Source organism: Scomber japonicus, chromosome 2 (assembly GCF_027409825.1).
Source record: "Scomber japonicus isolate fScoJap1 chromosome 2, fScoJap1.pri, whole genome shotgun sequence".
In the NCBI taxonomy this organism is placed as follows: domain Eukaryota; kingdom Metazoa; phylum Chordata; class Actinopteri; order Scombriformes; family Scombridae; genus Scomber; species Scomber japonicus.
The window spans coordinates 3,266,218-3,291,969 of NC_070579.1; the positions used below are offsets into that span (position 1 = coordinate 3,266,218).

At 38.1% G+C, this 25,752-nt stretch overlaps 5 protein-coding genes and 2 long non-coding RNA genes across 9 annotated transcripts in view; 2 read left to right on the forward strand and 5 right to left on the reverse strand.

The window, feature by feature from the left end:
• LOC128376787 (nuclear factor 7, ovary-like) overlaps positions 1-14,351 on the reverse strand; it is a 33,375-nt gene extending 19,024 nt beyond the window's left edge. Inside the window, exons 1-2 of the mRNA XM_053336641.1 lie at positions 13,670-14,351; positions 12,711-13,546 (exon numbers count right to left, since the gene is read on the reverse strand). Of these exons, the coding sequence (XP_053192616.1) occupies positions 12,711-13,546; positions 13,670-14,351 (1,518 nt within the window). The remainder of the gene's footprint in view (positions 1-12,710; positions 13,547-13,669) is intronic.
• Positions 1,009-2,772, reverse strand: LOC128376088 (E3 ubiquitin-protein ligase TRIM21-like). Of its 3 annotated transcripts, none has more exons than XM_053336387.1 (2): positions 2,546-2,772; positions 1,009-2,509 (listed from the first exon to the last, which is right to left on the reverse strand). In XM_053336387.1, the coding sequence occupies exons 1-2, from the start codon at positions 2,770-2,772 to the stop codon at positions 1,129-1,131; spliced, it is 1,608 nt and encodes a 535-aa protein (XP_053192362.1). In that variant the 3' UTR covers positions 1,009-1,128. The 3 variants fall into 3 exon arrangements, with proteins under 3 accessions (XP_053192362.1, XP_053192364.1, XP_053192361.1); XM_053336389.1 differs by having other exon boundaries at positions 1,009-2,031; positions 2,101-2,772; XM_053336386.1 differs by having other exon boundaries at positions 1,009-2,772.
• Positions 5,445-7,099, reverse strand: LOC128376887 (E3 ubiquitin-protein ligase TRIM39-like). Its single transcript, XM_053336744.1, has one exon. It carries the CDS (start codon positions 7,094-7,096, stop codon positions 5,456-5,458), a length of 1,641 nt encoding a protein of 546 aa, XP_053192719.1. The 5' UTR covers positions 7,097-7,099; the 3' UTR covers positions 5,445-5,455.
• Positions 9,331-9,863, forward strand: LOC128377005 (uncharacterized). The gene is made up of 2 exons (XR_008323288.1): positions 9,331-9,406; positions 9,639-9,863. It is a non-coding gene; the product is annotated as an uncharacterized LOC128377005 (long non-coding RNA).
• A 1,743-nt stretch (positions 14,352-16,094) lies between the features above and the next one.
• On the forward strand, positions 16,095-16,609 carry LOC128376990 (uncharacterized). Its single transcript, XR_008323286.1, has 2 exons — positions 16,095-16,158; positions 16,385-16,609. It is a non-coding gene; the product is annotated as an uncharacterized LOC128376990 (long non-coding RNA).
• Positions 16,610-19,800: 3,191 nt separating this feature from the next.
• Positions 19,801-21,470, reverse strand: LOC128376308 (E3 ubiquitin-protein ligase TRIM21-like). Its single transcript, XM_053336405.1, has one exon. It carries the CDS (start codon positions 21,468-21,470, stop codon positions 19,836-19,838), a length of 1,635 nt encoding a protein of 544 aa, XP_053192380.1. The 3' UTR covers positions 19,801-19,835.
• Positions 21,471-24,105: 2,635 nt separating this feature from the next.
• Positions 24,106-25,752, reverse strand: LOC128376072 (E3 ubiquitin-protein ligase TRIM21-like). Its single transcript, XM_053336385.1, has one exon. The coding sequence runs from the start codon at positions 25,750-25,752 to the stop codon at positions 24,106-24,108; it is 1,647 nt and encodes a 548-aa protein (XP_053192360.1).

The following is a 25,752-nucleotide window of genomic DNA, read 5'->3' on the forward strand; positions in this document are numbered from 1 at the left end:
TGTTTTCTAGTTACTACTGTACATACCAGATTATTCATTTTTTACAGGAAACATATATTGTAATGACTGTAATAACTAATATTTAATTGTTTATGGTAGGACATGTCACAATCTTTGAATTATTTAATGAAACAGAACACAAATATTGAAACCCTATTTTAAGTTAATATAAAACACTAATGCATGTTTTAAGTGAAATATTGGTTACTGTACAGTCGGCATAAAGTTTAACAATAAAAACAGTTGGGTGATTTACTTCAGTAGAAAACAGGCCTCTCAATAGATTGTAGGTCAATTAAATAAAACCAACAAGCAGCGCAGAGAGAAAATAATGAAATATGATGATACAAAGCTGCATAATGTAGGCTAATAAGTGTATGTTAAATAAAGCAGTAAAAACATTAGTGATTGTTAATGAACCGTAACAGAAACACAAACACAGCTTCTCTGTAAACCAGGCTTTATTTTTAGTGTTTGGTGTTCAACAAGTCACTGCTTACTCAGGTCATGTTGTTAAAGCATCACATTAAAACTACACACCTAGTTTAGTTTACTGTTGGTTTCTTTACAATCACATATTTACAGATTTCTTTAAATCATAATCAATCTCATCAGTATTCAAACAAACAGAAAATGGCAAAGTGGTCAATAACAAACCAAACTTCAAATATTTAAAAATATACATGAACATATATTTTATTAATCTACTAGAACTGCAGCTAATGATTATTTACATCAACAATTAACCCCTCTTATATCTTTTAAATCATTTTTTACTCCATAAAGGGTCAGAAAATTGTAAAAATGTCCAACGTCCTAACAATATTCAGTTTCTATTATATAGAGCAGAAAATGGCAGTAAAATGTCATATTTACAAAGATGGAGCCTGAGACTGTTTAACCAAACACAAGAAACTTTGGTTTCTTTGTAAATTTTGATTTTAAGTAGCAGTGAAAAAAGAGTTGTGTGAGTTTGATCAGAAGTTTGAATAGTTTTAATTTTAAATGAATAAATCTCACTTTTCATGGGAACATTCTGTTGATAAAGTTCTTTATTCTTAATAAACAAAGTGTACAGTATGACACACTGAATGTTTATTTTTGCTCTCATAAAATGAAAACAGCTGATTACTCTGCTTGATTGACAGGACAGATGATCAGAGGAGCAGAGTTTTTACCACCATCATTAAGACTAGGACTGAAGTATGGGTAGAGTTTCTCAGTGAAGGAGCAGCCAGTAAAGGAGTAGATAAGAGCTGCAGCATCTACGTCATAAAAGGAGATCAGACCCTCCTCATAATCCACAAACACCCCCACCTTCTGAGGCTGAGACTCCAGAGAGAGACGGACTGCAGGGCCACTATTAGCACTGTACTCATTTCCATTTCTCAACCATATAGTCCAGTAACCATTCTGAGGTCTCAGAGTGATTTTCCCTTTCCTGTTGATCGACTCTCTGGCCACTCCTAAAGCCCACTCAGTCTTCTCTTTAACCTGAACCTCAAAGTAAAATCTGCCTGAAGACAAACTCTGCTTTCCTAACACACAACAACATTCTAAAAATCTCTTTGGGTTGTCTGGGAGTTTCTTCTTCACATCACCACAGTTTACTTGTTTCCCATCATCAGACAGGATGAATGCAGGATGTGCTGTATCAGGATCAAGAGTCACATTCACTGCATACTGCTGGACCCTCTTCAGCTCATCCTCAGCGAGCAGCTTCTTCATCTGTTTACTGAGCGTCTCCTCTAGCTGAGCCACAGCTTTCACCACAGTCCCCTCATATGATGGACGGACGCTGACCTCTTTCCAGTCTTTGGTGGGTGGAGCAGCTTTCAGGGACGGAAAGTTTTGGAGGAGGTGGAGGTGGTCTTCAGAGTGTGAGAGCTTCTCCACCTCAGAGCTTTTCTTCTTCAGCTCAGAGATTTCCTGTTCCAGCTCTTTGATGAAGTCTTCAGCCTGTTTCTCTGTTGTTCTTTGCTTCTCTTCAATCGTCTCAATGAGCTCATTCAGGCTTCTCTCAACAGACTCCTTCAGAGCAGTGAAGACCTGAACACCTTCTGCTTTCTCTCTGTCTGCAGCTTCCTTACTGAGGTCAACTGAGTGTTTGATCTCTTGAATCTTCAGTCGTCTCTTCTGGATCATCTCCTGAATTTCAGCCTCTGTCTTCCCCAGCTCTGCCTTCTTTCCTTCATATTCTTCTTTCAGAGGAACAACATCATGTGTCTTGTGGTCTAAAACAGAGCAGAGCATGCAGACACATGTCTGGTCGGTCTTACAGAACAGCTCCAGAGGTTTATCGTGCTTCATACACATCCTGTCTTCCAGGTTCTCCACAGGGTCCATCAGCTGATGTCTTTTCAGACCTGACATTGTCAGATGAGGCTCCAAGTGAGTCTCACAGTAGGAGGTCAGACACACCAGACAGGACTTCAGGGCCTTCAGTTTGGTTCCGGTACAGACGTCACAGGGAACTTCTCCTGGTTTGACAGCTTGTTGCTCTGAGCTGCTGCTGCTGGCTTTCTGTTGAGCTTCCTGTCTGAACTGAGAAACAACCTCAGAGAACAAAGTGTTGATGTGAAGTTTAGGTCTTGTGTAGAAAACCTCTTCACACAGTGGACACAGGTACTGGTCATCACTGTTCCGGTGTTCATTGATGCAGTTTTTGCAGAAGTTGTGTCCACATGGTGTGGTGACTGGATCAGTGAACACACCCAGACAGATGGAGCACAGAAACTGATCTTCAGATCTCAGACAGCTGGCAGCAGACATATCTACACATGTAGAAAGAAGAGAAACAAAACACATTATTTATTTTGTTTTGTAAAAAAGATGTTTGTTTACTGTTCCATTTAGTAAGCTATAGCATGATATAGGGGTGCAACGGATCAAAAAACTCACGGTTCGGATCGTTCCTCGGATCAGAGTCACGGATCGGATCATTTTTCGGATCAGCCAAAAAAAAATAGACAAGACAAATAAACATGTTTTGTCTTTTTTTGAGTGTTACGTCTGTGTGGTAGGCTAACCTAGGCGACTGGTTTGTGTGGCAGCGCGAGTATAAGGAAACAGACGTAGCACTAGAGGCAGCAGTTATCGTTACAGTAGTCACCGAAGTCTAGCCTACTTTTATTTTCCATGCCCACTGTTCTACATGTTGTTCTACATGTTGTTCTACATGCTGTTCTACATGTTGTACACTGAGGACAATAAATCACAATGAGCCATAGTTTGCTTATTGAAAAGGGAACTGTTGCAGACTTTTACCCAGAGCGTGTTAAGTAGCTCTGTCCCTGGAACTAGCAGGAATGGTTACAGCTGTGTGTGGACTGAACATGCGCACATTTTTTTTTTTTTTTTTCATAAATCAATCCGCGTATCATCCGTGTGCCGAACCGAAATAGATGGTCCGAACGGATCACGGACCAATGATGATCCGTTGCAGGCCTAGCATGATATAAAGCAAAACTTTTAATTAAATATGCTGTGAACAACTTCAGTCAGAGACTCATCTGCAGCTCTTTATCTAACAGCTCATTGTGGCTGTTTGTGCTTTTACTATTACTCAATACAATCTGATCCACTGATAAAATATCACAGAATATGTTCATATCTTGTTGTAGAGAAGAATTATTATTGAAGAATCTCACTGCTAACAAAGCTTTTGCTAACTTGGTGACAAAACACATTTTATTTCCTGTTGCTGCTTCACAATAAAAGTGTCCTGCTGGGTCACCAGTGGAAAGCTTTTAATGTGAAACAGCTACAGGAAGTGAAATGTGTCTGTAGGAAGTGGTCAGTAAATAGTCAAAGATCAGGAAATAGCAGTGAAGCTAAACTCCAAACCACAGAGGTTCAGTTCCACGTTACAAAAGTCCTGAGAACTGACAGAGACTTAAAAACACTTAAAGTGTTTTTTACTGAGTCTGTAAAAGCAGCTGCAGTTATACTGTAAACAATCTCACAAGTGTCAGTATGAAATGAAAAGAGATGAACTTCCTGTCTCCTGTGTTAAAGCTGGTTGTTGAAACATTAAATATGATCAGTTGTACTCACCAGTGTTTGGCAGAGACTCTGCTGTGTTGTTGAGAAAGACTTGATGAACTCAGTTTCATTTATATTTGGACAGAAGTGGAGAGACTCGACTGCAGCTCTGCTGTCCTCTGATTAATGTTAAGTTTCAATTCTGCAGAGTGACGTTGACGCTGTCTGTCTTGTTTTTCCAGTGTTGCTCCTTCCTCTTACTGCAGATCTGTCAGTGATTAACAGGTGTATTATGAGATATCATGGATTAAAGGTTGTTTTTTACTACTGATGTTTTCATGTAACTATTAACTTTTTTTCTGTTTCATGAGTTCAACAAATGTATTCTGGTAAAAGTTGCTGTTAAATTAAAAGTTATTTCAAAAACACATTTTCCTTCTATCTACAAACCATTTCCACTTTACTTCACCAAACAAAAACAAAAAGTTTAAGAGGACAACAACTAAGATAATGTTATTTGACCTCATGCAGAAACAGTTTTATATTTTGCTTTATATTCTACCTTATTTGTTCCTTTGCTGTAAAGTCAATTAGTTCAAACTACACTCAGTTGAAAGTATATTAGGAGCACTTATACTCTAGAAACTACAGATGCACTGTAGTACATCCTACCTTCATGAAATACAGCAGAGCTGGTGACTCGGACTTGCGACTCGTACTCGAGTCGTACTTAGAGTTTACTTAGCAGTAAAAACATTAGTGATTGTTAATGAACTGTAACAGAATCACAAACACAGCTTCTCTGTAAACCAGGCTTTATTTTTAGTGTTTGGTGTTCAACAAGTCACTGCTTACTCAGGTCATGTTGTTAAAGCATCACATTAAAACTACACACCTAGTTTAGTTTACTGTTGGTTTCTTAACAATCACATATTTACAGATTTCTTTAAATCATAATCAATCTCATCAGTATTCAAACAAACAGAAAATGGCCGATACCAAACCAAACATCAAATATAAAAAATATACATAAACATATATTCTGTTAATCAAGTAGTGATGCAGCTAATTATTATTTCTATTAACATTAACCTCTTTGATTGATTTTCACTCTATTAAAGGTCAAAGATCAGGGTTAGGGTTAGTGTTAGCACCTAACACCTAAAAATATTCTGTTTCTATCATACAGAGCAGAGAATAGCAGTAAAACTTCACATTGACAGGAATTTAGCTTTTTTTTTTATTTTTACAAACAATAGCTAAACTCAAGACTGAGATTTTGGTTTCTTTATAAACATTGATTTTAGCTTGAAGTGAGAATAAAGTTGTGTGAATTTGATCAGAAGTTTTGATAGTTTTAAATTTAAAAAGAGATCTTACCTGTAACAACATACATGAAATCTTGTAATAAATTCTTTATTCTTAATTTAAAAAGTGAACTGTATGAGACTGTAAATGACAAGAAATAATCTCAAATTTGATTGACAGGACAGATGATCAGAGGGGCGGAGTTTTTACCGCCATCATTTAAAAAGGGACTGGAGTATGGGTAGAGTTTCTCAGTGAAGGAGCAGCCAGTAAAGGAGTAGATAAGAGCTGCAGCATCTACGTCATAAAAGGAGACCAGACCCTCCTCATAATCCACAAACACTCCCACTTTCTGAGGACGAGACTTCAGAGAGAGACGGACTTGAGTATCATCAAGAGCTTCGTACTCATTTCCATTTCTCAACCATATAGCCCAAAAACCATCCTCAGGGCTCAGTGTGATTTTTCCTTTCCTGTTGATCGACTCTCTGGCCACTCCTAAATCCCAGTCAGTCTTCTCTTTAACCTGAACCTCAAAGTAAAATCTGCCTGAAGACAAATTCTGCTTTCCTAATACACTAACACAATAAGAAAATCTCTCTGGGTTGTCTGGGAGATTCTTCTTCTTCACATCACCATGATGTACTTGTTTCCCATTAGCAGACAGGATGAGTTTAGGATGTGCTGTATCAGGATCAAGAGTCACATCCAATGCATACTGCTGGACCCTCTTCAGCTCAGCCTCAAACAGCTTCTTCATCTGTTTACTGAGCGTCTCCTCCAGCTGAGCCACAGATCTCACCACAGACCCCTCATATGATGGACGGATGCTGACCTCTGTCCAGTCTTTGGTGGGTGGAGCAGCTTTCGGGGACGGGAAGTTTAGGAGGAGGTGGAGGTGGTCTTCAGAGTGTGAGAGCTTCTCCACCTCAGAGCTTCTCTTCTTCAGCTCAGAGATTTCCTGTTCCAGCTCTTTGATGAAGTCTTCAGCCTGTTTCTCTGTTGTTCTTTGCTTCTCTTCAATCGTCTCAATGAGCTCATTCAGGCTTCTCTCAACAGACTCCATCAGAGCGGTGAAGACCTGAACACCTTCTGCTTTCTCTCTGACTGCAGCTTCCTCACTGAGGTCAACTGAGTGTTTGATCTCTTGAATCTTCAGTCGTCTCTTCTGGATCATCTCTTGAATTTCAGCCTCTGTCTTCCCCAACTCTGCCTTCTTTCCTTCATATTCTTCTTTCAGAGGAACGAACTCATGTGTCTTGTGGTCTAAAACAGAGCAGAGTGTGCAGACACATGTCTGGTCGATCTTACAGAACAGCTCCAGAGGTTTATCATGCTTCATACACATCCTGTCTTCCAGGTTCTCCATAGGGTCGATCAGCTGATGTCTTTTCAGGCCTAAAGCTGTCAGATGAGGCTCCAGGTGAGTCTCACAGTAGGAGGTCAGACACACCAGACAGGACTTCAGGGCCTTCAGTTTGGTTCCAGTACAGACGTCACAGGGAACTTCTCCTGGTTTGGCAGCTTGTTGCTCTGAGCTGCTGCTGCTGGCTTTCTGTTGAGCTTCCTGTCTGAACTGAGAAACCATCTCAGAGATGAAAGTGTTGATGTGAAGTTCAGGTCTTGTGTAGAAAACCTTTTTACACAGTGGACACAGGTACTGGACATTACTGTTCCAGTGTTCATTGATGCAGTTTTTGCAGAAGTTGTGTCCACATGGTGTGCTGACTGGATCAGTGAACACATCCAGACAGATGGAGCACAGAAACTGATCTTCAGATAGCAGACAGCTGGCAGCAGACATATCTACACATGTAGAGTGAAAAAAACAAAATACATTATTTATTTTGTTTTCTAAAAAAGATGTTTGTTTACTGTTCCATTTAGTAGGTTATAGCATGATATAAAGCAAAACATTTAATTAAATATGCTATGAACAACTTTAATCATTTACTCATCTGCAGCTCTTTATCTAACAGCTCATTGTGGCTGTTTGTGCTTTTACTATTACTCAATACAATCTGATCCACTGATAAAATATCACAGAATATGTTCATATCTTGTTGTAGAGAAGAATTATTATTGAAGAATCTCACTGCTAACAAAGCTTTTGCTAACTTGGTGAAAAAAACACATTTTATTTCCTGTTGCTGCTTCACAGTAAAAGCAGCTGCAGTTATACTGTAAACAATCTCACAAGTGTCAGTATGAAATGAAAAGAGATGAACTTCCTGTCTCCTGTGTTAAAGCTGATTGTTGAAACATTAAATATGATCAGTTGTACTCACCAGTGTTTGGCAGAGACTCTGCTGTGTTGTTGAGAAAGACTTGATGAACTCAGTTTAATTTATATTTGGACAGAAGTGGAGAGACTCGACTGCCGCTCTGCTGTCCTCTGATTAATGTTAAGTTTCATTTCTGCAGAGTCAGCTGTCTGTCTTGTTTTCCAGTGTTGCTCCTCCTCTTGCTCCAGCTCTGCATGTGGGACTTTCTTTCCTCCAATGTTTTACAGAATTATTGTGAGATTAGATTATCATGGAGCAAAGGTTGTTCTGCACCTAACAGCATATTAGTAATAATTTTGCCTGTTTTTTATGTAATAAGCCAATAACATAATGAAACTCCTAAACTAATAACATAATAACTTTTGGCTGCCTGGTAAAAAAAAATTCCTTTGCAAATGTAATAACTGGAGCCAATAACGTAAATAAGTTTAATTTATTGGATATTCAGGACTTTTATTGTTATTGACTTATACAGTTGTTGCTCAGCTTCATAATGTGCATTGAACGCTTTTGAGGTTTTTCTTCAAACAGCCACAGTTAGTTATTTCCAAACATACATTTAACTTCTACAAACCATTTTCCTTTTTTTTCACAAATACAAAATGAGATGACAAACAGTTAACAACAACTGAAAGTGCAGAAGAATACGTTCATGTGTTAGAAACACACAGACATCCCATCTCCTGTATATTGATAGCGGCTCCCTGACGGCACAAATATAACACAATCTCCTGGAATCTGGAGTGAGTGAGCAGAGTGCACACTAGAGAGAGTCTGCGCGTGTGTATATGTGTGACTGTAAATGCAGCGCGTGTGAGAGCAAAGCGTCCTTATAGCTCTGTGTTGCATCTTATTAGACCGACACCGTTCGCACCCCTCCCCTGGACCGACACTAAGTGTAACACCCCCCAGGAACGAAACTCCCTTAAATTAGTTTTTGCAGGTTGGGACGTCTGTAAATACCACTTCATACAGAAAGCAGACGAGGGCAAACAGGTAAACAGTAACACTATCAGGTCTTAAAATGTGAAAATGGTTAACAGTCGAGAGCTTTCATTCATTAAGATAAATTAAGAAAAGTAATCTAAATGTAATCAAATGTAATTAGTTACATTACTTTCAGAAAGTAATTGAAATAGTTACACTATTACATTTTCAACAGGATAACTTGTAATTGTAACCAACTACATTTCCAAAGTAATCTTCCCAACACTGACAGTTAGTTATTTCCAAATAGACTTTTAGCTTCTACAAACCATTTTCCAGTTTCTTTTTACAAATACAAAATGAGATGACAAACAGTTAACAACTGAAAGATGATTTTAATTTAACCTCATGCAGATGCAATGTCTATATTTTTTATTATGTACAACCTTACTTGTTTCTTTACTTTAGATTATAACACTGAAACAGTTTGCAGCAGAGTTAAACAGGTTTCATGTTGACATGTCCCTGATGACTCTCTACATAGAATCAATTTGATCATTTTGCCACATCTGTTGGGATGGCAGTCTAAATATCACATCCAAGAATACAGCAGCAAAGTTACAGGTGTCCAGCAGAGTAGTCTGTCTGGTTTGTATAACAGTCGGATGGTGAAGAGGGCAAATAGATCCACTATAGATCCACTTTATCATAAACATTCAGGTCAGCAGTGATCTTTCCTGTTGCTGTCAGGACTCGATGGCATGTTTGATGGTTTTGTTTTGTTGTTATTTTGTTAAACTTTGTCTCTGTGTGTTTCAGAGATGTATGGAAACAAGGACGGGTCCATCCCTGCCACCTTTGAGATCCTCTACATGATTGGCTGGAAGCCTCATGAATCACAGGTGAGACAGATGTTCTCCTACAACAAACAGAGTTGTGTGTTCAACAAAGTCTTATTAATTTTATCTTTGTCTCCAATTTTGGTGCCAAGTAATGATTCCCAGAGTTAATTTGTCTTTTAAACAGTCTGTCATTCCAAATAACCCAGAAACCGGAAAGAAATACCAAATCAGGTCTATCAGTGTAACTGTTGTTAATTAATCCATTAAATGTGTTTTTGTTTTTTGTCATCAGGCCAAACCAGCGAAGCGAGGCTCAGCCACTGTGCCGTTTGGGGATTTGTCAAACATCAGTCAGCCAACCAACACAAAGAAGTCATAGAAACATCTGAGCCACTGATCAGCTGACACACTGAAGATTGTAAATACTATATTTTATTTAAACACCTGTTTTGTAGCCAGACTAAGTATAAGCAATGTGTTGTAATATTATTCTCTGGAAATAAAGCTGAACAGAGAAGGTGGTGTGTGGATTACATGTTCTTTAACAGGAAGTTTACTTTTTGGATATGAATAAAATGTACTTGCCGAAAAAACTCAACAGCTGACTATTCAGAGGGTCTTTTACTTTAACCAAACACTAAACAAGACTTTTTTAGGTTACTAAAATGTTACAATTAACTTTCTTTTAAGTTACCTAACCAATGTTGTTGCCTTGGTAGCAACCTATCAATACAATGTCGCCATGCTCTAAAGCATACCCTGATTTATCATCAAATTTTAATCAGACCATAGTTTCAAAAATGAACATTGTGTCGACATGAAACTAGTGATTGAGACCATAAAGTCATTAGGAAACTATTTACTGAGGTAATAAATGAAGTGAGAAGTAGGGTCATTTTCTCACAGATCTCTGTACAATTAGACCTTCTTTTTGAACCAGTGGAGTCGCCCCCTGATGGCCATTAGAGATAATGCAGGTTTATGGTTCTCCCACTTTCCACCTACTCGGTCTAACCTACAAGCTGACTGGAATTCAGTCTTTATTTTAGAGGTATCTTGACCAGACCTGAAGTTTTAGAAAATGAGTAAATCTGATCTGTTGATGGCACTAGACAAAAAAATCATCAAGTCATTGCAATTCATCACGGTTGTTAAAATATGTCATGCCCAGAATAACGATGGGTTTTTTTGCAAACATTATCACAATCTGTCTATCCTGTTTCACTCAGAAACACATCACAATATGGAAGTTAGAAAAGCAAGGCAAGGCAGCTTTATTTATATAGCACATTTCAGACCCAATGTCAACTCAATGTGCTTTACATAAAACAAACATTTAACAGTCAGAATTGGAAACAAAAAACATACAATTTGAAAAATAAAACTGTCAAAAAGCTGTTTCATTTGGACTTTGAATACTTTAAATAGCATCTCTGTGGGACATAGATGGAAGAGCTCAATTTTAATTAAAACATACTTAAATACAAAACAATATTAGTTGAATAATCTGGTCCTATTTTAACTCAATGTATTCTACTACTATGTTGTTTTTTTCTTAATTTCCAGCTCTAAATTTCAGCTGTGTGTAATTAAGTATAATATTCACTTCCATGTAGCACTGAACAGATTTGGAAACTACACTCAGTTGCAAGTATATTAGGCGCACCTATACTCTTTAAACCCAATCTACTTCAAACTACAGAGGCGCTGCAGTACATCCTACCTTTATGAAATACAGTTGAGTTGATAAAGTTCGTGTTGATGTGGCGGTTGTGTACTCCATCTCTGTTGCGTTGCGTTATGGACGAACCACCACCGTCACTTTCAGCATCAACCTGCCATTTATTCTGATGGTAAAAGGAGTGATATCCCACAGTCAGTCTCTCACATGGACTTCTCAAAAATACTGAAATAAAATAACATAAAATAAGATAAGTTTGACTTGGTGCTAGCTAGCAGCTACTCCATACTATTTATTTACATAGAGAGCTTAGCTAGCAAACCACCGATAACGTGGTGCACTCAACACCCCGACTTAAACAATTCAAAACACTGATAATACTGACATACAGCATAAGATACAGACACTCACTTTTAGCCATAAAACTTTTACGGAGCTGATAAAATGTGCACCTACCACAGAGACGGCATTCACAGACTGCTGAGTTCAGGGCGCACCAGCAGAGGGCGCTGTAGGCCACTCATATTACTCTCATAGTCTCAGTGGTAATAGCCATTATTCTTATGCAGAGAAAATCAATAATAAAATAATAAAATACACAACACAATAGAAAATGGACAAACGGCCAATAATAAATTAAAATCAGTGCAAATATATATTAAAAACAGGACAGTTAGAAATGGCAAGTGGAATCATTAACTCCGTTACACTGTGATAACCGAAAGGTGAGTTTTGAGGCTGCAAAACCAAATCTGGCCACTGGAGGTCACTGTTGTACAGAGAGACCATAATTACTGCAGCAGCTATTTATAAAGGTAAGTTTCAAATAAGAGAAAGACAAGCTGCTAAACTTACCTGTAACAAGGTTGAAATACTAGCGATATACACTGAATATAAAAGAAAACGTCTAATAAGGTTGATACACTAAATACAGAAGTTATTCCGTTATAATGTTTTCCATTATAATAAGATATTTTTAATGTTATTCTGATATATTTTCTAGTTACTACTGTACATACCAGATTACCAGATGTTTACAGGAAACATTTATTGTAATGACTGTAATAACTAATATTTATTTGTTTATGATAGGACATGTCACAATCTTTAAATTATTTAATGAAACAGAACACAAATATTGAAACCCTATTTTAAGTTAATATAAAACACTAATGCATGTTTTCAGTGAAATATTGGTTACTGTACAGTCGGCATAAAGTTTAACAATAAAAACATGGATGATTTACTTCAGTAGAAAACAAGCCTCTCAATAGATTGTAGGTCAATTAAATAAAACCAACAAGCAGTGCAGAGAGAAAATAATGAAATATGATGATACAAAGCTGCATAATGTAGACTAATAAGTGTATGTTAAATAAAGCAGTGAAAACATTAGTGATTGTTAATGAACTGTAACAGAAACACAAACACAGCTTCTCTGTCAACCAGGCTTTATTTTTAGTGTTTGGTGTTCAACAAGTCACTGCTTACTCAGGTCATGTTGTTAAAGCATCACATTAAAACTACACAACTAGTTTAGTTTACTGTTGGTTTCTTTCCTGTAAGAGATACATAAAATCTTGTAATAAGTTCTTTATTCTTAATTTAAAAAGTGAACTGTATGAGACAATGAATGTGTATATTTGCTCCTGTGAATTACAAGAAATAATGTCAAGTGATTACTCAGACAGTTTGATTGACAGGACAGATGATCAGAGGAGCAGAGTTTTTACCACCATCATTAGGATACGGACTGAAGAATGGGAAGAGTTTCTCAGTGAAGGAGCAGCCAGTAAAGGAGTAGATAAGAGCTGCAGCATCTACGTCATAAAAGGAGACCAGACCCTCCTCATAATCCACAAACACCCCCACCTTCTGAGGACGACACTTCAGAGAGAGATCAACTGGAGGGCTAGTACAACCTTTGTACTCATTTCCATTTCTCAACCATATAGTCCAGAAACCATACATAGTACTCAGTTTGATTTTTCCCTTCCTATCAATTGACTCTCTGGCCACTCCTAAAGCCCACTCAGTCTTCTCTTTAACCTGAACCTCAAAGTAAAATCTGCCTGAAGACAAACTCTGCTTTCCTAACACACAACAACATTCTAAAAATCTCTCTGGGTTGTCTGGGAGAATCTTCCTCACATCACCATAATTGACTTGTTTCCCATCATCAGACAGGATGAGTTTAGGATATGCTGTATTAGGATCAAGAGTCACATCCACTGCATACTGCTGGATCCTCTTCAGCTCAGCCTCAACCAGCTTCTTCATCTGTTTACTGAGCGTCTCCTCCAGCTGAGCCACAGCTTTCACCACAGTCCCCTCATATGATGGACGGACGCTGACTTCTGTCCAGTCTTTGATGGGTGGAGCAGCTTTCAGGGACGGGAAGTTTTGGAGGAGGTGGAGGTGGTCTTCAGAGTGTGAGAGCTTCTCCACCTCAGAGCTTCTCTCCTTCAGCTCAGAGATTTCCTGTTCCAGCTCTTTGATGAAGTCTTCAGCCTGTTTCTCTGTTGTTCTTTTCTTCTCTTCAATCGTCTCAATGAGCTCATTCAGGCTTCTCTCAACAGACTCCTTCAGAGCAGTGAAGACCTGAACACCTTCTGCTTTCTCTCTGTCTGCAGCTTCCTCACTGAGGTCAACTGAGTGTTTGATCTCTTCAATCTTCAGTCGTCTCTTCTGGATCATCTCCTGAATTTCAGCCTCTGTCTTCCCCAGCTCTGCCTTCTTTCCTTCATATTCTTCTTTCAGAGGAACAAACTCATGTGTCTTGTGGTCTAAAACAGAGCAGAGCATGCAGACACATGTCTGGTCGGTCTTACAGAACAGCTCCAGAGGTTTATCGTGCTTCATACACATCCTGTCTTCCAGGTTCTCCACAGGGTTGATCAGCTGATGTCTTTTCAGGACTGACTTTGTCAGATGAGGCTCCAGGTGAGTCTCACAGTAGGAGGTCAGACACACCAGACAGGACTTCAGGGCCTTCAGTTTGGTTCCAGTACAGACGTCACAGGGAACTTCTCCTGGTTTGGCAGCTTGTTGCTCTGAGCTGCTGCTGCTGGCTTTCTGTTGAGCTTCCTGTCTGAACTGAGCAACAACCTCAGTGAGCAAAGTGTTGACCTTCATGTCAGGTCTTGTGTAGAAAACCTCTTTACACAGTGGACACAGGTACTGGACATCACTGTTCCAGTGTTCATTGATGCAGTTTTTGCAGAAGTTGTGTCCACATGGTGTGGTGACTGGATCAGTGAACACATCCAGACAGATGGAGCACAGAAACTGATCTTCAGATCTCAGACAGCTGGCAGCAGACATATCTACACATGTAGAGTGAAAGAAGAGAAAGACATTCTTCATTTTATTTTTTTAAAAAGACATTTGTTTACTGTTCCATTTATTATAGAATGATATAAAGTAAAACTTTTAAATAAATATGCTGTGAAAAACTTCAATCATTTTACTCATCTGCAGCTCTTTATCTAACAGCTCATTGTGGCTGTTTGTGCTTTTACTATTACTCAATACAATCTGATCCAATGATAAAATATCACAGAATATGTTCATATCTTGTTGTAGAGAAGAATTATTATTGAAGAATCTCACTGCTAACAAAGCTTTAGCTAACTTGGTGACAAACACATTTTATTTCCTGTTGCTGCTTCACAATAAAAGCATCCTGCTGGTTCACCAGAGAAAAGCTTTTAATGTGAAACAGCTACAGGAAGTGAAGTGTGTCTGTAGGAAATGATCAGTAAATAGTCAAAGATCAGGAAATAGCAGTGAAGCTAAACTCCAAACCACAGAGGTTCAGTTACACTTTACAAAAGTCCTGAGAACTGACAGAGACTTAAAACACTTAAAGTGTTTTTTACTGAGTCTGTAAAAGCAGCTGCAGTTATACTGTAAACAATCTCACAAGTGTCAGTATGAAATGAAAAGAGATGAACTTCCTGTCTCCTGTGTTAAAGCTGGTTGTTGAAACATTAAATATGATCAGTTGTACTCACCAGTGTTTGGCAGAGACTCTGCTGTGTTGTTGAGAAAGACTTGATGAACTCAGTTTAATTTATATTTGGACAGAAGTGGAGAGACTCGACTGCAGCTCTGCTGTCCTCTGATTAATGTTAAGTTTCATTTCTGCAGAGTGACGTTGAAGCTGTCTGTCTGGTTTTTCCAGTGTTGCTCCTCCTCTTGCTGATGCTCTGTATGTGGGATTTTTTTTATTCTTCAGTTTTACATCATCATTATGAGATATCATGGAGCAAAGGTTGTTCTGCACCTAACAGGCAGGAGGAGTTAGACATGTGAAAAGGAGTTGTAGAAGCCAATAACGTAATAACTTTTTGTAGCCTGGTAAATAAAATCCTTTGCAAATGTAATAACTGGAGCCAATAATGTAAATAAGTTTAATTTATTGTATATTCAGGACTTTTATTATGTTATTGGCTTATACAGTTGTTGCTCAGCTTCATAATGTGCATTTAAAGTTTTTGAGGTTTTTCTTCAAACAGCCAGTTAGTTATCTCCAAACATACATTTAACTTCTTCAAACTATTTTCCAGTTTCTTTTTACAAATACAAAATTAAATGACAAACAGTTAACAACTGAAAGATTATCTAATTAAACCTCATGCAGATGCAATGTCTATATTTTTCATTATGTACAACCTTACTTGTTTCTTTGCTTTAGATCATAACACTGAAGCGGTTTGCAGCAGAGTTCAACAGGTTTCATGTTCAGGTCCCTGATGACTCTCTACATAGAATCAATTTGATCATTTTCCCACATCTGTTGGTATGGCAGTCTAAATATCACATCCAAGAATACAGCAGCAAAGTTACAGGTGTCCAGCAGAGTAGCCTGTCTGGTTTGTATAACAGTCGGATGGTGAAGAGGGCAAATAGATCCACTATAGATCCACTTTATCATAAACATTCAGGTCAGCAGTGATCTTTCCTGTTGCTGTCAGGACTCGATGGCATGTTCAGTGGTTTTGTTTTGTTGTAATTTTGTTAAACTTTGTCTCTGTGTGTTTCAGAGATGTATGGAAATAAGGACGGGTCCATCCCTGCCACCTTTGAGATCCTCTACATGATTGGCTGGAAGCCTCATGAATCACAGGTGAGACGGATATTCTCCTGCAACAAACAGAATTGTGTGTTCAACAAAGTCTTATTTATTTTATCTTTGTCTCCAATTTTGGTGCCAAGTAATGATTCCCAGAGTTCATTTGTCTTTTAAACAGTCATTCCAAATAACCCAAAACAGGAAAGAAATATCAAATCAGGTCTATCAGTGTAACTGTTGTTAATTAATCCATTAAATGTTTTTTTGTTTTTTTCATCAGGCCAAACCAGCGAAGCGAGGCTCAGCCACTGTGTCGTTTGGGGATTTGTCAAACATCAGTCAGCCAACCAACACAAAGAAGTCATAGAAACATCTGAGCCACTGATCAGCTGACACAATGAAGATTGTAAATACTATATTTTATTTAAACACCTGTTTTGTAGCCAGACTAAGTATAAGCAATGTGTTGTAATATTATTCTCTGGAAATAAAGCTGAACAGAGAAGGTGGTGTGTGGATTGCTTTTTCTTTAACAGGAAGTTTAGTTTATGTATATGAATAAAATGTACTTGCCGAAAAAACTCAACAGCTGACTCTTCAGAGGGTCCTTTACTTTAACCAAACACTAAACAAGACTTTTTTAGGTGACTAAAACGTTACAAAATGTTCTTTTATGTTACCTAACCAATGTTGCCATGCTCTAAAGAAGACCCTGATTCATCATCAAATTTTAATTAAATAAGACAATAGTTTCAAAAAATGAACATTGTGTCGACATGAAACTAGTGATTGAGACCATAAAGTCATTAGGAAACTATTTATTGAGGTAATAAATGAAGTGAGAAGTAGGGTCATTTTCTCACAGATTTCTTTACAATTAGACTTTCTTTTTCAACAAGTGGAGTCGCCCCCTGATGGCCATTAGAGAGATTGCAGTTTTATGGTTCTCCCACTTTCCACCTACTCGGTCTAACCTACAAGTTGACTGGAATTCAGTCTTTATTTTAGGAGGTATCTCATCCAGACCTGAAGTTTTAGAAAAGGAGTAAATCTGATCTGTTGATGGCACTAGACAAAAAATCATCAAGTCATTGGAATTCATCACGGTTGTTTAAACATGTCATGCCAATCTGTCTAACCTATTTCACTCAGAAACACATCACAATATGGAAGTTAGAAAGGAAAGGCAAGGCAGCTTTATTTATATAGTGCATTTCATACCCAGTTTCAACTCAATGTGCTTTACATAAAACAAACATTTAACAGTAAGAATTGGAAACAAAAAACACACAATTTGAAAAATAAAACTGTCAAAAAGCTGTTTCATTTGGACTTTGAATACTTTAAATAACATCTCTGTGGGACATAGATGGCAGAGCTCAATCTTAATTAAGACATACTTAAATACAAAACAATATTAGTTGAATAATCTGCTCCTATTTTAGCTCAATGTATTCTACTACTGTGTTGTTTTTTTCTTAATTTCCAGCTCTAAATTCCAGCTGTGTGTAATTAAGTATAACATTCACTTCCATGTAGCACTGAACAGATTTGGAAACTATACTCAGTTGCAAGTATATTAGGCGCACCTATACTCTTTAAACCCAATCTACTTCAAACTACAGAGGCGCTGCAGTACATGCTACCTTTATGAAATACAGCTGAGTTGATAAAGTTCTTGTTGATGTGGCGGTTGTGTACTCCATCTCTGTTGCGTTGCGTTATGGACGAACCACCACCGTCACTTTCAGCATCAACCTGCCATTTATTCTGATGGTAAAAGGAGTGATATCCCACAGTCAGTCCCTCACATGCACTTCTCCAAAATACTAAAATAAAATAACATAAGATAAGTTTGACTTGGTGCTAGCTAGCAGCTACTCCATACTATGTATTTACATGCAGAGCTTAGCTAGCAAACCACCGATGACGTGGTGCACTCAACACCCCGACTTAAACAATTCAAAACACTAATAACTGACATACAGCATAAGATACAGACACTCACTTTTAGCTATAAAACAAGGTTAATATCTCTATTTTTACGGAGCTGATAAAATGTGCACCTACCACAGAGACGACATTCACAGACTGCTGAGTTCAGGGCGCACCAGCAGAGGGCGCTGCACTCATATTACTCTCATAGTCTCAGTGGTAATAGCCATTATTCTTATGCAGAGAAAATAAATAATAAAATAATAAAATACACAACACAATAGGAAATGGACAAATGGCCAATAATAAATTAAAATCAGTGCAAATATATATTAAAAACAGGACAGTTAGAAATGACAAGTGGAATCATTAACTCCGTTACAGTGTGATAAACTGAAAGGTGAGTTTTGAGGCTGCAAAACCAAATCTGGCCACTGGATGTCACTGTTGTACAGAGAGACCATAATTACTACAGCAGCTATTTATAAAGGTAAGTTTCAAATAAGAGAAAGACAAGCTGCTAAACTTACCTGTAACAAGGTTGAAATACTAGCGATATACACTGAATATAAAAGAAAACGTCTAATAAGGTTGATACACTAAATACAGAAGTTATTCCGTTATAATGTTTTCCATTATAACAAGATATTTTTAACGTTATTCTGATATATTTTCTAGTTACTACTGTACATACCAGATTACCAGATGTTTACAGGAAACATTTATTGTAATGACTGTAATAACTAATATTTATTTGTTTATGATAGGACATGTCACAATCTTTAAATTATTTAATGAAACAGAATACAAATATTGAAACCCTATTTTAAGTTAATATAAAGCACTAATGCATGTTTTCAGTGAAATATTGGTTACTGTACAGTCGGCATAAAGTTTAACAATAAAAACAGTTGGATGATTTACTTCAGTAGAAAACAAGCCTCTCAATAGATTGTAGGTCAATTAAATAAAACCAACAAGCAGTGCAGAGAGAAAATAATGAAATATGATGATACAAAGCTGCATAATTTAGACTAATAAGTGTATGTTAAGTAAAGCAGTAAAACATTAGTGATTGTTAATGAACTGTAACAGAAACACAAACACAGCTTCTCTGTAAACCAGGCTTTATTTTTAGTGTTTGGTGTTCAACAAGTCACTGCTTACTCAGGTCATGTTGTTAAAGCATCACATTAAAACTACACAACTAGTTTAGTTTACTGTTGGTTTCTTTACAATCACATATTTACAGATTTCTTTAAATCAGAATCAATCTCATCAGTATTAAAACGAACAGAAAATGGCAAAGTGGTCAATAACAAACCAAACTTCAAATATTTAAAAATATACATGAACATATATTTTATTAATCTACTAGAACTGCAGCTAATGATTATTTACATCAACAATTAACCCCTCTTATATCTTTTAAATCATTTTTTACTCCATAAAGGGTCAGAAAATTGTAAAAATGTCCAACGTCCTAACAATATTCAGTTTCTATTATATAGTGCAGAAAATGGCAGTAAAATGTCATATTTACAAAGATGGAGCCTGAGACTGTTTAACAAAAAACAAGAAACTTTTGGTTTCTTTGTAAACTTTGATTTTAACTAGAAGTGAGAATAGAGTTGTGTGAATTTGATCAAAAGTTTGAATAATTTTATTTTTAAATAAATAAATCTCACTTTTCATGGGAACATTCTGTTGATAAAGTTCTTTATTCTTAATGAACAAAGTGTACAGTATGACACACTGAATGTTTATTTTTCCTCTCATAAAATAAAAACAGGTGATTACTCTGCTTGATTGACAGGACAGATGATCAGAGGAGCAGAATTTTTACCACCAAAATTAGGACTAGGACTGAAGTATGGGTAGAGTTTCTCAGTGAAGGAGCAGCCAGTAAAGGAGTAGATAAGAGCTGCAGCATCTACGTCATAAAAGGAGACCAGACCCTTCTCATAATCCACAAACACCCCCACCTTCTGAGGCTGAGACTCCAGAGAGAGACGGACTGCAGGGCCACTATTAGCACTGTACTCATTTCTATTTCTCAACCATATAGTCCAGTAACCATTCTGAGGTCTCAGAGTGATTTTCCCTTTTCTGTTGATCGACTCTCTGGCCACTCCTAAAGCCCACTCAGTCTTCTCTTTAACCTGAACCTCAAAGTAAAATCTGCCTGAAGACAAACTCTGCTTTCCTAACACACAACAACATTCTAAAAATCTCTTTAGGTTGTCTGGGAGTTTCTTCTTCACATCTCCACAGTTTACTTGTTTCCCATCATCAGACAGGATGAATGCAGGATTTGCTGTGTCAGGATCAAGAGTCACATCCACTGCATACTGCTGGACCCTCTTCAGCTCAAAAAGCTTCTTCATCTGTTCACTGATCATCTCCTCCAGCTGAGCCACAGCTCTCACCAGAGTCTCCTCATATGATGGACGGACGCTGACCTCTGTCCAGTCTTTGGTGGGTGGAGCAGCTTTCAGGGACGGGAAGTTTTGGAGGAGGTGGAAGTGGTCTTCAGAGTGTGAGAGCTTCTCCACCTCAGAGCTTCTCTTCTTCAGCTCAGAGATTTCCTGTTCCAGCTCTTTGATGAAGTCTTCAGCCTGTTTCTCTGTTGTTCTTTGTTTCTCTTCAATCGTCTCAATGAGCTCATTCAGGCTTCTCTCAAAAGACTCCTTCAGAGCGGTGAAGACCTGAACACCTTCTGCTTTCTCTCTGTCTGCAGTTTCCTTACTGAGGTCAACTGAGTGTTTGATCTCTTCAATCTTCAGTCGTCTCTTCTGGATCATCTCCTGAATTTCAGCCTCTGTCTTCCCCAGCTCTGCCTTCTTTCCTTCATATTCTTCTTTCAGAGGAACAACATCATGTGTCTTGTGGTCTAAAACAGAGCAGAGCATGCAGACACATGTCTGGTCGGTCTTACAGAACAGCTCCAGAGGTTTATCGTGCTTCATACACATCCTGTCTTCCAGGTTCTCCACAGGGTCGATCAGCTGATGTCTTTTCAGACGTGAAGCTGTCAGATGAGGCTCCAGGTGAGTCTCACAGTAGGAGGTCAGACACACCAGACAGCACTTCAGGGCCTTCAGTTTGGTTCCAGTACAGACGTCACAGGGAACTTCTCCTGGTTTGGCAGCTTGTTGCTCTGAGCTGCTGCTGCTGGCTTTCTGTTGAGCTTCCTGTCTGAACTGAGAAACAACCTCAGAGAACAAAGTGTTGATGTGAAGTTTAGGTCTTGTGTAGAAAACCTCTTCACACAGTGGACACAGGTACTGGTCATCACTGTTCCAGTGTTCATTGATGCAGTTTTTGCAGAAGTTGTGTCCACATGGTATGGTGACTGGATCAGTGAACACATTCAGACAGATGGAGCACAGAAACTGATCTTCAGATCTCAGACAGCTGGCAGCAGACATATCTACACATGTAGAGTGAAAGAAGAGAAACAAAACACATTATTTATTTTGTTTTGTAAAAAAGATGTTTGTTTACTGTTCCATTTAGTAAGCTATAGCATGATATAAAGCAAAACTTTTAATTAAATATGCTGTGAACAACTACAGTCAGAGACTCATCTGCAGCTCTTTATCTAACAGCTCATTGTGGCTGTTTGTGCTTTTACTATTACTCAATACAATCTGATCCACTGATAAAATATCACAGAATATGTTCATATCTTGTTGTAGAGAAGAATTATTATTGAAGAATCTCACTGCTAACAAAGCTTTTGCTAACTTAGTGACAAACACATTTAATTTCCTGTTGCTGCTTCACAATAAAAGCATCCTGCTGGTTCACCAGTGAAAAGCTTTTAATGTGAAACAGCTACAGGAAATGAAATGTGTCTGTAGGAAGTGATCAGTAAATAGTCAAAGATCAGGAAATAGCAGTGAAGCTAAACTCCAAACCACAGAGGTTCAGTTCCACTTTACAAAAGTCCTGAGAACTGACAGATACTTAAAAACACTTAGTGTTTTTTACTGAGTCTGTAAAAGCAGCTGCAGTTATACTGTAAACAATCTCACAAGTGTCAGTATGAAATGAAAAGAGATGAACTTCCTGTCTCCTGTGTTAAAGGTGGTTGTTGAAACATTAAATATGATCAGTTGTACTCACCAGTGTTTGGCAGAGACTCTGCTGTGTTGTTGAGAAAGACTTGATGAACTCAGTTTAATTTATATTTGGACAGAAGTGGAGAGACTCGACTGCAGCTCTGCTGTCCTCTGATTAATGTTAAGTTTCATTTCTGCAGAGTCACGTTGAAGCTGTCTGTCTGGTTTTTCCAGTGTTGCTCCTTCCTGTCATGAACAGGTTTATTATGAGATATCATCGAGCAAAGGTTGTTCTACACCTAACAGGTAGGAGGAGTTAAACATGTGAAAAGGAGTTGTAGAAGCCAATAACGTAATAACAGCAGATAACGTAATAATGTTGCCCGTTCTTTATGTAATAAGCCTAAAAAAAAATGTTTTTAATCCTTTTCAAATGTAATAACTGGAGCCAAGAATGTAAATAAGTTTAATATATTAGATATTCAGGACTTTTATTATGTTATTGGCTTATATTGTTGCTCAGCTTAATAATGTGTATTGAAAGTTTTTGAGGTTTTTCTTCAAACAGCCACAGTTAGTTATTTCCAAACACATTTTTAACTTCTTCAAACCATTTTCCTTTTTTTTTCACAAATACAAAATGAGATGACAAACAGTTAACAACAATTGAAAGATGATTTAATTTAACCTCATGCAGATGCAATGTCTATATTTTTCATTATGTACAACCTTACTTGTTTCTTTGCTTTAGATCATAACACTGAAACGGTTTGCAGCAGAGTTCAACAGGTTTCTTGTTGACAGGTCCCTGATGACTCTACATAGGATCAGTTTGATCATTTTCCCACATCTGTTGGTATGGTAGTCTAAATATCACATCCAAGAATACAGCAGCAAAGTTACAGGTGTCCAGCAGAGTAGCCTGTCTGGTTTGAATAACAGTCGGATGGTGAAGAGGGCAAATAGATCCACTAGAGATCCACTTTATCATAAACATTCAGGTCAGCAGTGATCTTTCCTGTTGCTGTCAGGACTCGATGGCATGTTCAGTGGTTTTGCTTTGTTGTTATTTTGTTAAACTTTGTCTCTGTGTGTTTCAGAGATGTATGGAAACAAGGACGGGTCCATCCCTGCCACCTTTGAGATCCTCTACATGATTGGCTGGAAGCCTCATGAATCACAGGTGAGACGGATGTTCTCCTACAACAAGCAGAGTTGTGTGTTCAACAAAGTCTTTATTTATTTATTTATTTTATCTTTGTCTCCAGTTTTGGTGCTCAGTAATGATTCCCAGAGTTCATTTGTATTTTAAACAGTCAGTGATTTCAAATAACCCAGAAACAGGAAAGAAATACCAAATCAGGTCTATCAGTGTAACTGTTGTTAATTAATCCATTAAATGTTTTTTTGTTTTTTTTTCATCAGGCCAAACCAGCGAAGCGAGGCTCAGCCACTGTGTCGTTTGGGGTTTTGTCAAACACAACAAAATGGCAAAGTGACCAATAACAAACCAAACCTCAAATATAGAGAATATACATGAACATATATTCTATTAATCAACTAGAACTGCAGCTAATGATTATTTACATCAACAATTAACCTCTCTAATATCTTTTAAATCAAATTTTACTCCATAAAGGGACAGAAAATTGTAAAAATGTCCAACGTCCAAACAATATTCAGTTTCTATTATATAGAGCAGAAAACTGCAGTAAAATATCATATTTACAAAGATGGAGCCTGAGACTGTTTAACAAAAAACAATAAACTTTTGGTTTCTTGCTAAACTTTGATTTTAAGTAACAGTAAGAATAGAGTTGTGTAAATTTGATCAGAAGTTTGAATAGTTTTAATTTTATAAATAAATATATATAAATAAATCTCACTTTTCATGAGATACATAACATTCTTCTAATAAAGTTCTTTATTCTTAATAAACAAAGTGTACAGTATGACACCATGAATGTTTGTTTTCCTCTCATAATATGAAAACAGGTGATTATGCCGTGTGATTAACAGGACAGATGATCAGAGGGGCAGAGTTTTTACCACCAAAATTAGGACTAGGACTGAAGTATGGGTAGAGTTTCTCAGTGAAGGAGCAGCCAGTAAAGGAGTAGATAAGAGCTGCAGCATCTACGTCATAAAAGGAGACCAGACCCTCCTCATAATCCACAAACACCCCCACCTTCTGAGGCTGAGACTCCAGAGAGAGATCGACTGAAGGGCCAGCAAGAGCTTTGTACTCATTTCCTTTTCTCAACCATATAGTCCAGAAACCATTCTGAGGACTCAATCTGATTTCTCCCTTCCTGTTCACCGACTCTCTGGCCACTCCTAAATCCCAGTCAGTCTTCTCTTTAACCTGAACCTCAAAGTAAAATCTGCCTGAAGACAAACTCTGCTTTCCTAATACATTAGCACAATCAGAAAATCTCTCTGGGTTGTCTGGGAGATTCTTCCTCACATCACCACATTTTACTTGTTTCCCATCATCAGACAGGATGAATGCAGGATGTGCTGTATCAGGATCAAGAGTCACATTCACTGCATACTGCTGGACCCTCTTCAGCTCAACCTCAGCAAACAGCTTCTTCTTCTGTTTACTGAGTGTCTCCTCCAGCTGAGCCACAGCTTTCACCACAGTCCCCTCATATGATGATGGACGGACGCTGATCTCTGTCCAGTCTTTAGGGGGTGGAGCAGCTTTCGGGGACGGGAAGTTTAGGAGGAGGTGGAGGTGGTCTTCAGAGTGTGAGAGCTTCTCCACCTCAGAGCTTCTCTTCTTCAGCTCAGAGATTTCCTGTTCCAGCTCTTTGATGAAGTCTTCAGCCTGTTTCTCTGTTGTTCTTTGTTTCTCTTCAATCGTCTCAATGAGCTCATTCAGGCTTCTCTCAACAGACTCCTTCAGAGCGGTGAAGACCTGAACACCTTCTGCTTTCTCTCTGTCTGCAGCTTCCTTATTGAGGTCAACTGAGTGTTTGATCTCTTCAATCTTCAGTCGTCTCTTCTGGATCATCTCCTGAATTTCAGCCTCTGTCTTCCCCAGCTCTGCCTTCTTTCCTTCATATTCTTCTTTCAAAGGAACAACATCATGTGTCTTGTGGTCTAAAACAGAGCAGAGGACACAGACACATGTCTGGTTGGTCTTACAGAACAGCTCCAGTGGTTTATCGTGCTTCATACACATCCTGTCTTCCAGGTTCTCCACAGGGTCGATCAGCTGATGTCGTTTCATACCTGAAGCTGTCAGATGAGGCTTCAGGTGAGTCTCACAGTAGGAGGTCAGGCACACCAGACAGGACTTCAGGGCCTTCAGTTTGGTTCCAGTACAGACGTCACAGGGAACTTCTCCTGGTTTGGCAGCTTGTTGCTCTGAGCTGCTGCTGCTGGCTTTCTGTTGAGATTCCTGTCTGAACTGAGAAACAACCTCAGTGAGCAAAGTGTTGACCCTCATGTCAGGTCTTGTGTTGAACATTTCTTTACACAGTGGACACAGGTACTGGTCATTACTGTTCCAGTGTTCATTGATGCAGTTTTTGCAGAAGTTGTGTCCACATGATGTGGTGACTGGATCAGTGAACACATCCAGACAGATGGAGCACAGAAACTGATCTTCAGATCTCAGACAGCTGGCAGCAGACAT

Excerpts from the sequence above, each read along its gene's own strand:
- LOC128376088 (XM_053336386.1), bottom strand. The coding sequence starts at position 2,772 with ATGTCTGCTGCCAGCTGTCTGAGATCTGAAGATCAGTTTCTGTGCTCC.
- LOC128376887 (XM_053336744.1), bottom strand. The coding sequence starts at position 7,096 with ATGTCTGCTGCCAGCTGTCTGCTATCTGAAGATCAGTTTCTGTGCTCC.
- LOC128376308 (XM_053336405.1), bottom strand. The coding sequence starts at position 21,470 with ATGTCTGCTGCCAGCTGTCTGAGATCTGAAGATCAGTTTCTGTGCTCC.
- LOC128376072 (XM_053336385.1), bottom strand. The coding sequence starts at position 25,752 with ATGTCTGCTGCCAGCTGTCTGAGATCTGAAGATCAGTTTCTGTGCTCC.